We start from the raw sequence: 10,891 nt of genomic DNA, 5'->3' as shown, positions 1-10,891 counted from the left end.
AGTGCTTAGAAGAAAGACAGAGTTTGTATGGACAAAGGATGGTTTTACAAATACAGAACTCAATCAATCAGATGAATGACTATTTTCGATGAACCATTGCTTCTCAATAAATAGCAAAGTATTACATGTCATGTATGTATGTATTGATTTTATATAGATCTTTATTCTTCTAAGGTATCAAAGTATTATTTGGGAAAATGGGTAACTCCAAATAAAATTAGCATTCTCTCCCTCCAGCAATATCTACCACAGTTATTTTTACAAAATATGACTTCTATTGAGTCAACCTTATTATTAGAATACTGAAAGCGCCTTTTAAATCTAAAAATCACCGCAAGGTTTTACCTGCCAAAAAAGACTTAATGAGTTACTTAAATTGCTAAAATAACTGTATGGGTATGTAACTCCAACAATTTTTGACACCCAAAAAGGAGAAATATGAAACTGCCCACTTTCACGCCACGCAAAGCAGCTCAGAAGCATGGGGAACGTAAAATGCTGAATTAGCTAACAGCTACAGTAGCAGTTTAACTGACAAAAAACAGCATTAAACTAAGGATGCAACAGCCTGTAACTATTAACATGGTTTGATTTGTGTGGTTTTTTTTTCTTTTTAAAAAAAGAACTTTGTGTTTTACTGACCACAACTGAAAACAGAGTAGTCCTGCAGATCATGCAGCCATGCCGCCTGTTTTACAGTTCTGCGCTCTCCAAGTGGCAAAGCCGACCCAAGCACGCCATTTTGAAGACATCTCTGCGGGGAACGTTACCTGGGAGGGTCCGTACCCCACTCCAAAGGGAGCAATCCTCCACCGGCAGAACTTGAACATCATGACCCTACAGAAAGGCAAGGGACAAGGGAGCCTTTGGAGAGAAGAGACAATGTTACAATTATGAGGAAAAAAAATAATCTTGAAGTGGTTGTTCTAAGCAGTGAACTTAATCCACTTGTTTTCAAACACCAAGTTACACATTTTCTCTTTCTTAAGTGGACTCTGTGAATAAAGCGGCCTTAAACCCTGTATCTGAACCTGTTTAATGGGGACGCTACTGTAAACCTGGAGATAGGAAGATGTGAAAATAAAAGATCCGTGCTCTTCACTGACATGTATCACAGCTGTACTTGCAAATATTTATTCTGCTGTTAAGATCTTCAGTAATCAGTGCAACTCGGGGCTGATTGATAGCAACTTCTCTTCTAAACCATTTCCAGAAGCAGGCCAGTGAACAGGCCTGTGCATCTCCCACGCAACACGGGCAGTACCCGATGCTGTGGCACACACTGGAACGCCACTGCATTTATGGCACTGGGGAACTTTTAATAAAGCCGTTTTATCACTGCTACCATCAAGACAGTTAGCTTGCACTTGTGCTGCCATTTTCTAGGTTTCGGAATAGCAAAACGAGAAATGTTTCTTAAAGCATTTGTTGAGAAGTGACCTAGTCCCAGTATCACCCCCAAACCTATGCGTAAAGAGGAATTCTGTGATATGGGATCATTTGGTTTGATACACTCTCTCTCCCCCACAAAAAACCCCAAGTAAGTTAGGGTCTGCAAAGCACAGCGTGCTCATTAATACACTCGAGGGACAGGAACTCCCACCTCGCTGGTGAGCACGCAGGTAAGGAGGCAAACATACGTGAAAAACGGTCTTTCTACATATTACGGAAACAATATCTGAAGCCTCCCCACCCAACGCCTTCCCAGCTGCGGCCTCTCAAACCCAGCTTGGCCCGCACCAAAACACCCTTCCCCTTCCCCAGGCTCCACGGGTGAGCCCTCACCGGCCGCCTGGGAGCCAGTTCCCCGTCCCAGCCGCACCTCAACGTGGGTCCACGGCCATTAAAACCACTCCTCCCTCACTCTCGGCCCCCTCTGCTCGACTCCCGCCGGGGCTGAAGACCCCCTTGGCCTCCCCAGGCGGGGAGACCCCGCCCCGTCCCGCTGCCCGAGCCCCCTTATGCGGGCCTGGCCGGAGGAGCAGGGAGGGGGGCTCAGGGTACTGCAGTTTCCCAAAAACTAACAGCCACCCCTCAAATCCTGAGGTAAATTCGTGAGAGCGTGTGTTTTCCGCCGCCGGGGAGGAGGCGCCGAGGCGGCAGCACGCCTCTTCCCCGCTCCCCGCCGCTCCCCGCCGCTCCCCGCCGCCCGAGCCTACCTGCGCGCCCGGGCCGCCGCTGGCCGTACCGCCGCCCCGGCCCCTTGAGGAGCGGGAGTGCAGCGGAGGCCGGGAGCGGGGCCGGGAGCCGGGCGGGTGTGTTGGAGGAGGGAAGCGGGGGAGGTGGGGGGGGAGACCGGCGGCATTGCGTGCGAAGCGGGTGGCGGGGAAGGTGCCGCTCTGAGTCAGTGCTGGCCGCCGCGGCGGCAGGCGGCGGGTTGTGAGCGAAAGGGAGAAAGACGCTGACTGATCTCTGCCGCCCGCCGCCGGCCGCCTGGCACGCAAGGCTTGCTGTCATCCCGCCCGCGCCTCGCCGGGGCGGCACTGCCCTCCGGACCGGTCCCCTTTAGTCCCCCTCGGCGGCGGAGCCTCACAACGGGCCCCTCCTGAGGGGCGTCAGCCGGTAGCCCCGACCCTCCGACCCTGCTGGAGAGCGGCAGCCGCCTCCCGCGGCGGCGGCCCGGGACACCTGGAGGCCCCTGTGTTCTCTGGGTGCCGGTTGTCGTTATTGTCATCACAGACATGCACCCCGTTTGTGTTTACTTTTAAAATCTGTTAAAAGCTTTTTTTTTTTTTTTTTTTTGCCAAAGGCCTGTGGAAAGTACAAAACCATCTGAAAAAACGTTGTTATCAGCTCTGCACCTCAGCAGCCGGTCGCCATCTTTGCCTGCTCCCTCATGGCGGTGGCCGCACCTCTCCGTCCCCACACCTCTCCATCCCCACACCTCTCCATCTCCACACCTCTCCGTCCCCATGCACTGCCATCACCAGCGGACAAAAAAATATAATACCTTTAAATCGGCCTGTGCCTCTGTGTGTGTGTGGGTGTGGAGAGGAGATCACCACATGGTTCTTCAAGTTGTGACTACTGTCCGTACATATCACATGGCTTCTTCCAGCCTTCATCATCGCTCCTTGGAAGGGGAAAAATAGCTCGCTTTCAGGTTTCCGCTGCTGGAGGGTTTGGGCTGTTTGTCACCGTCAACAAGGTCAGCCGCCGTTGCTGACAGCGGTGTGGAGCCTGAGGCATTCGTTCATTAGCGTTAATTTGTGATTTTTCCAAGTGTTGAAGTAAGAGGTGAGGGAAACTAGGACGTGTAAAAGCCTAACAGTTCTGTGCCATCAACACTCTGAGCCACTGAAAATTGTGTATTCACCATAATAAATACTTCTCAAGAGAGGGTGTTTTTGCAGAAATCAGGAACACGTGAGGTGTTATTCATCCATCTTGGAAACAACAGAAAACTGACATTTCTTACGATTTCATTTCAATGGACTCTGTTGAACCAGTTACACCACAAGCTTTCCCAGAGCTGCTATGTGAATGATGATTACTCACAAAGAAAGTTTCTGTGACATGCATCTCACTGAAATGAATGCTTGACTTAGGAAGCCTCTCCAAGAATCTTGAAGCACTCGGTGAACTTTCGGAGACATCACTTGGGAAGTTATTTCCATCCCTATTTTACAAAGAAATTACAGATTTGGCTAATTCCTACTGGAAAGTGGGAATGGATGTGAAATATTTTGACTTTGAGATTAAAACACATAGCCCTCTCATTACCTGTCCCATGAATTTGCCCCAGGATCTCTTTTGGGATAAAGTGCCTTTTTTTTTTTTTTTTTTTATCTGATCCTAGCTTGAATGTTGTCTCAGATGCTAGTTTCTGCCCTTAAGTTTCTGCCCATCACCACAGGGTGATGCCAGTAACGTCAGGCTCAGAAGTGGCAGTGGGAGGTTGTCTACTTTACTCTTCATACGTCGCCCTACATTGTACAGCAGATTAACCATCTGGGAGGTTTTCTGTTTATTTCTTTTAAAGCATACAAATGCGTAGATAACTACATGATCAGGAGATTCAGTACAAGCAAATACAGGCTGATTCAGTTTTTCCTGTATGCTAAAATCGGTCAAATATCAAGCAGGTGATCAGCATGTGGCCGGCTTGGATTTTCTGAAGGTTACATTGCAGAAAAAACTAAAGGGTTACAATTAAGTGTATTTAACAACATACCAAAACTTTGTTGAGTTTTATCATGGAATTCATACCAGGTACTGCTCTGCTCCAGCTGTGCAGTGATGCAGTACAAATACGCCTGGGTTGCATTGATGAAGTCACACAATGGGCTCCAAATGCAACATGACCCCCTATACTTTCCAAACTTTTTCCTACCCTTTTTGGCAGTCCATGCAAATAGATTGAAAAGGCTTGAAGCAGCTATTTCCAGAACACCAAACTCTTAAGGGCACATCTAGGCTCTTTCATGAGACTCATGACTTTCACTCTTTCAGAAATAAATACTTTTGAAGTGCAAAAAGAACAAGCTCAATCCTGAGAAAACTCAGAATGCTGAATTCTTCTCTGGGGTGAGGGGATTTAAGATGAAGGGTTATATTTGGGAAAAAAGAAAGAAAGACTGAGCAGACATGTGCAAAACAAGCAGCTAGGAAATCATCTCTGTAGCAGAAGGAGCTGAAGTTTCTGGCTTTTTAATGTGGTAAACGCTCTTATCAGTCCAAACTGTGCCTTTCTAAACCTTCTTCTAAACACTGGTGCATTTACATGATACATATGCATGCGCACATTCATGTGTGAATGGGGAAGCGCAGACAGCCTAAGCGAAACAGGCAGCAATAAAAAAATCTGCAAAAGAACTCTGCAGAAGCGGTAAAGCAACTGGAGGTGGAAAAACTTGCTGCTCTGCATGGGGACACTGATTTCATTCCAATTGTGCATGATACGAAGCAGCTGCTGAGACATAGAAAATGCAAAATTAGATGTTTTATTCCAGACAAATGGTTAAGTGCAAGTTTATATTGATAGCTGATCTGACTGATAATTACAAAACCAAAATGAAACAACAAAATAACAAGCCCCAAAACATCAGGGACTCATTTCTCCTGTATTATCAATAGCCTACCAAATTGCTCTAACAGGACAACAGCTACAACATGTTCAGGTTTGTGATGAAGCAAACTCTTCTCAGCAGCAAAAGTCTTGGGAGATGAAATTTAGCCTGTGGCAACAGGAAGCTTTGGACGATCAAGCACTGCTAGCAGTAAGACTTTCTGATCACTGAGAAAGAAAGTAGACAGACACATTTTCAGCACTTGAGGCTGGAGAAAGAGCTTTACTGTTGGCTTGTGGCATTCTTCCTCCACGCCCAATGCTGCCCAAGCAATAGGAGCATAGAAGCTCAACAATGGCAAAGCCTGCTTTCCTGAGATGGTCAAATACTGTTGTAAAATGTGGAGAACAGGTTAAAATAGAGACCTGGAACTGCATACATGGGATCAGGGCAGTTCTTCCACCAATACTAGTGGAGCTTGGCACAGAGATACAACATGAAATAGAGGCTTCATCTGTTAATTAGCCTTTTGTCAGCTGGTTGAGCTAATTTCCATAGTCAAACCCAGCAGGGATGAAGGGATAGCCTTAAGGAAATACATTTAGCTTTTAGAGGAGTTGCAGCTGATTCTTTTTCTTCCTTCAATCTCTATTGCTTCTCCTTTCTCCCTGTGACCCTCCATCTCTCCCTTTGCTCTCTTGCACACTTTCATGGGAAGGGCCAAACACCGACATCTCACAATTCCTCCTTGGGCTTCTCTGCTTTTCCTGCTTCCCCGACTCAATTGTTGATTACCTGATAACCTAGAAACAGTGTCAGGGAGCAGCAAGAGCTGGTCTGTTTTGAGAGGGAGGACAAGCTAGGAGCCAGCAGAGACCACAGCACAGGTAGTGACACTCCCAGCTAGGGCACAGTCCCACTGTACCCAAGCAGAGGTGAGGTAGTAACTGAGGGTCCTTCAGCCGTACCAGGGAGCCCACTCAGGACAGAAGGAGGCAGAGCTGGAGGCAAGGCCACAGCATAGATCCAAGGTCCACCCAGAAAGCACAACCACAGGTAGAATGAGTCTACCAACAATGTAGGTTCAGCATCCATGCAAGAAACCCCACCAGTAAGCTGGGAGAGTGGGTAGCAGCCACAGGTCTGGGTGCTCAGAGCCAGAGCTTAGATGTGGCTCCTGGGTCCATAGGCAGGGTGCGTGGATAAGGGTCCCACGTGAGGGCCATTACTGATGCTCTCAAGCCCTGACAGATAGTTAAGGGTAATGCTGAAGCAGAAGAAAATTTTAGGTTTAAGACCCCAGTGTTGTAAGTAAATGGAGATGCACCTTAAAAGACAGTAGCGTTGCTTTTCAGTTATTAGGCAGGTCTCCTTTTGCCAGTTGTAGCGATGCTCTCCTAAGCAGTAGCTCTGCCCATGTGTATGTGACTCCTAGATCTCAGGCTAGCAGGGTTTTGTTTTAGCCTTTGCCGCAGTCTCCCATTGTGATCTCAGACAAATTGCCTACTTGTTTCTGCTTGTTTAATGATAAAGTAGATGGATTTCTTTATCCAGTGTGGGCATCTGAGATAAGGCCATTACACAGGGCTGACAAGGACCTGCCAGGTCTTCATAGACATTCCTGGACATAGCTACCCCTCTCATAAACTGATCACCCTCCACCTTGAAGGCAGTGAGAAATTTTCCCCTCATTTCTCCTTTGGAAAGACTATTCAGTCGCCTCAGTGATTGGCTGATGAAACATACTTTCAAAGTCCTGCTCAGATTGACGGAGAGTTTGGTTTACTGGCACGTGTTTTCCCAAATGATCTGAAATCTCCCCTTGATAGAGGTGCACCTGCTTGCTTCTTACCTAGCCAAGGAGCACAATCAGTAGGACTCAACATTTCATGGTCTTTCCTGATGTGAAGTTACAGTTGTCATGTTGTGGTTACCCCAAAAGCTGCTCAGGTAGTTGTGTCATCCATCTGTCCATCTGCACCCCCCTCTCCCCATCACCCCCGATGGGAAGAACCTGAGCTTAGTTAAATGTGCCTGAAAATCAGGGTTTGTTAGCATTGCTTGCAACAACTTCATGTGAATCACAGCTGCATTGTCAACAGAATGGGATGCTGGGGTGGATGTGATTTTGTAACAGTCAATACAAACAGGAAACTTAAGGAAGTGTAACAACGAACATTATTTTATTCGAGGGTCAATGACCAAGCCATTCAGGAGGAATTAATTTTCAGGATTTGGCTACAGAAGAGCTCTACAATCTCATTGCCTTCCTCATTCCCAGCAGCGTTTGGTTTTTTTTTTTTGGGGGGGGAGATTTCAGCAGATGCCTTCCATCCTTTGGTCTTTGAAGCTAGGTTCCCTCTAGAAGCATTAAGAGGAGCGTCGATTCTGTCTTATTGACTGATCTTGGTCAGTAATAGGGGCAGGAGGAAAGAGGACACTGCAGGGTGCTGCCAACTCCCATCAGGAAACACTGACTTATATTCATCCGGCTAGTAGCCTAGAACTCTTGTGTACCACAGGTTCTTTATTTTTTCCATCAGCTGTTCAGCCAGTATACTGAGTTTAGTTGTTTCTCTGATGAGGAAGTTCCTGCAGGAGACGACAGTGTATGTGGTAAGATACACAAATACATGAGGGTATTTTCTGTCTGCTGTAGATATCACACTGCCTGTCACTGAGAGTGCAAAGCTCCTCAGCAGTCCTAGAGGGGCTTTCCTTGGAAGACAGGAATAGTCAGTATGTGTTTGCCATGAGTTACATGAAACTGTATCTCTTGGGTCATCATGTTTTTCCTCTTGGGATGAAACCCTTTCCCCTTCTTCAGGAATAGGTATTTACAGCTAGAGCCAATTTTGTGATTTGCATTGAGTGACAGCAGTGTTTCCTGGCACCTTCAGTACTTAGCGCCTCACAGATGGCACCGCAGCACCTTTCCAGGGAGGCTGATCCCCCACCAGCCAGTTGCCCCCTCCCTCGCCACCAATGTATAAAGAGCAGTACCTGCTATCCCCACAAGCATTGTCATGTTCAATGTGCATCCCTGAGAAGAGCTTGCACTTTCACGTGAAATTATATTGTCCCATCCCACCTTTCCAGCACCCCACTCCCATTGTAGTCACATCAGGCTTTGGTTCCTGATTAATTTCCCATTGGGTCTCCCCCAGTCAATAGTTAATTAATCTGCTCTTTCTCCCACTTCTCCCTCTCCATTTCATTGCAGCGCTATTGCAGATCTTTCCATACCTGGTCACAACAACTACTGGAGTCTGGGCAGCATCCACCAAGAACTGGCCAACTTTAGGGGACATCTTGTTCACAGTTTCATAGATGTAAGCTGCAATTGCGTCGGGGATGACCAACCAGTCACGACGGTCTCTCTCAAAGATGGACTTTGAGTGCACTTCTGAGAAAGAGGAGGCAAAAAACTATGAGGCTTCTCCAGTCACTTGTGTCTCTGATATTGTCCCCCAGGCGCAGTGGGAAGCGACTTGAGATTCTGAGATTCAAAGCCTCCCCCAGAATTCACTCCAGCAGCATCCTGCAGCACCTCATCACTCATTTTTGGGCAGCTAGGTCATAGGCATTACATGACAGAGTATTTGCATCAAGTATGGACAATCTTCATGCCAGGCCCCTGCCGTCTTGTTTCATGCTGCCAAGCACCGTATATTCATGGTCTTGTATGTGTTATTGGGCTTCAGTCCTACTTCATGGATGGGTTAGGCTTCTCTAAGGCAAGTGAGAACCTGTAGAGCTGAGCAGTGTCTCAGGCAGACAGAAAAGCTTTTCAGACTTACCGGGGAGAGTGGTGCTAAGGAGCAGAATCAGAGCTATCACCAATGCCCTGGACTGCACCATGGTTTGCAGTACCAGTTCCGCTCTCTATACCAAGAGACCTGCTGGAATCAGCATACAATGTTTTGTTTGTTTTCAGAGAAATAAAACATGTTAAACATCAGATTTTTGCAACAAACCTAACCAATAAATGAAGAAGAGAACAGCAAAGATCACGGTGCATTTCCTCTGAAATTTCACTCTGAAGAAGTGAGGAAAACATAGTATAAAAATGAAAGCGTCCTTTTATTTGTATGATTATAAATATCCACAATGAATGATAGCTTTCAGAGCTCCAAAAAATATGTGACAGTTAAAGCCACTTCTTTTATACGAGAGCTAAAATTACTTGTTTCAGCATGTGAGCAAACCACTAACACTGTCAGAGGTCAGTATAGGTTTCCTCCATACGTAAGTATAACTGAAAAATTCATAATGTGGGATTTTTTTTGTTTCATTTTCTTTGGTGGATTGCTCTAAACAACATTGTGCTAGTGAGTACATCACATAGAATGATCACCTTAGTGACCCAGTGATCTGAGTATTTTGTCTTGCTCTAGATGAGGAAAGGCCTGACTACGCACTAGGTTCTCTTGTCTTTTCCACGCTGGGAATAATGAAGCAGATAGTAGTCCAGGCAGAACAAGTTCTCAAAAGGGAGTAAGTGCAAACTTTAGCCTCATCCAACCTCATTCATTTTGTCTGTTAAAAAAGTCAAAATTGGAGGAACTCTTTAAAATTTGGTAATTGGTACATTGAAAAGATGACTTTACATCTAAACAAGTTTTTCGAACACGCTACACTTAAAAAGGTGTTTAGAAGTTAAAAATGATTTATGCCCTGAATTAGGGAGCTGCATCACTCAGATCAACATGAAGAAAACATCGCAGTGTTAGGAACTGCAATGGCAAAAAAGGCTGTAAGGCTATTACATGTGGCTGCTTTGCTAAATCCTGTGCTTGGTAGCTACAAGTCAATGCTCCTTCTTATCCCACAGTAAAGAAATTTGCATCCATTTTGATTTCCTTCTGTGCACAGGTTACCTCCAAAAGCTACCACTCCATCTTCACTAATTTGCTGACCAGCAGCAGCTGCTCCATTACCACCCTTCCTTGATTTTTAATCCTAGACCCAGTTTCTCCCTCTGTAGACGAAAGGTATACATGTGCTTCCCAAGAGCATAAAGAGAGGATCTTACCCAGTTTAGAGCCTGTAGTCCCTGTGTTGAAGGCAGCTGGGAAAAGGTTATGTATCTTCCAGCACTGAAAGTCTGCAATCCCTACTATGGGTTTGACCCTCTTATGAGTGTCTTATGGAGCACCCATCACTCAGCTTCAATCCAGGTCACCTCAAGCACTCCCACCCTCCTCCATTCCTGGCTATGGAGTGTTAGAAGGGCTCATGCTTTTTGGCTTGCCATAAGAAATAGGGCAAAGTAGAAGACCACTCACTTCTCTATGTCCTAGATACACCAGTCACAAAGTCCATAGCACCCAGAAGAGAGAGTTCAGCTCTTACCTGTCCTGCTTTCTCTCTCTTTCTCAGGCCGAAGCTGAGGTAGATGCTCATCTGAGACACCGGCATTTATGCAGAGCTAATATAGCGATAGCAAGGGGTCAAAGGTCCTGCTTTGTTTCTCCATTTGCTCTTTTGCAAGCAGATCCAGCTCAGTGGGACAGGTAAGAAGCTGTTGAGGACTCTGGACCCATTATTGAGATTTGGTAATGGAGGGTCAGTCTGACCTGAGCCTAAGAGATGTGGAAGGCAGCTCCTGGGTCACTGAGTCCTCTACAGGCAACTATGTCATAGAGGCCCCTTTCATAAGTTGACCAAATTCCACATTAACAGTAGCTAAAGCTTAGCTGAATTTTGCTCCCACTGTTCCTGTGGGAAGGCCTGTGCCGTAACCCCACTGCTTTGACGGTGGGATTTATTTGTGGCTAATGCACCTGCTCATATTTTACCCTCCATTTCCAACAAATGCATTAACCAAATGGTGCACAGGGGCAAGTGTGCACCTCTCTTGCATTTCTTCTTGCCCCATG

At 46.3% G+C, this 10,891-nt stretch overlaps 1 protein-coding gene across 1 annotated transcript; it reads right to left on the bottom strand.

Annotated features, from left to right (window-relative positions):
- Positions 1-7,501: 7,501 nt before the first annotated feature.
- LOC128904188 (apovitellenin-1) lies at positions 7,502-8,870 on the bottom strand. Its single transcript, XM_054188166.1, has 3 exons — positions 8,810-8,870; positions 8,256-8,415; positions 7,502-7,601 (listed from the first exon to the last, which is right to left on the bottom strand). The coding sequence occupies exons 1-3, from the start codon at positions 8,868-8,870 to the stop codon at positions 7,502-7,504; spliced, it is 321 nt and encodes a 106-aa protein (XP_054044141.1).
- Positions 8,871-10,891: the final 2,021 nt, after the last annotated feature.

The sequence above is a fragment of the Rissa tridactyla genome, chromosome 1 (genome assembly GCF_028500815.1).
Source record: "Rissa tridactyla isolate bRisTri1 chromosome 1, bRisTri1.patW.cur.20221130, whole genome shotgun sequence".
Classification (NCBI taxonomy): domain Eukaryota; kingdom Metazoa; phylum Chordata; class Aves; order Charadriiformes; family Laridae; genus Rissa; species Rissa tridactyla.
Note: the sequence above shows the minus strand (reverse complement) of the source record. Positions and strands in the feature narration are given on the sequence as shown.

What these genes read in the sequence shown, in the direction of transcription:
- LOC128904188 (XM_054188166.1), bottom strand. Translation starts at nt 8,870, where the DNA reads ATGGTGCAGTCCAGGGCATTGGTGATAGCTCTGATTCTGCTCCTTAGC. An exon ending in CCTTAGCACCACTCTCCCCG is followed by an intron (nt 8,416 to 8,809) that starts GTAAGTCTGAAA and finishes CCTCTTTCTCAG; the next exon opens with AAGTGCACTCAAAGTCCATC. An exon ending in CCAGTAGTTGTTGTGACCAG is followed by an intron (nt 7,602 to 8,255) that starts GTATGGAAAGAT and finishes CGTCTCCTGCAG; the next exon opens with GAACTTCCTCATCAGAGAAA.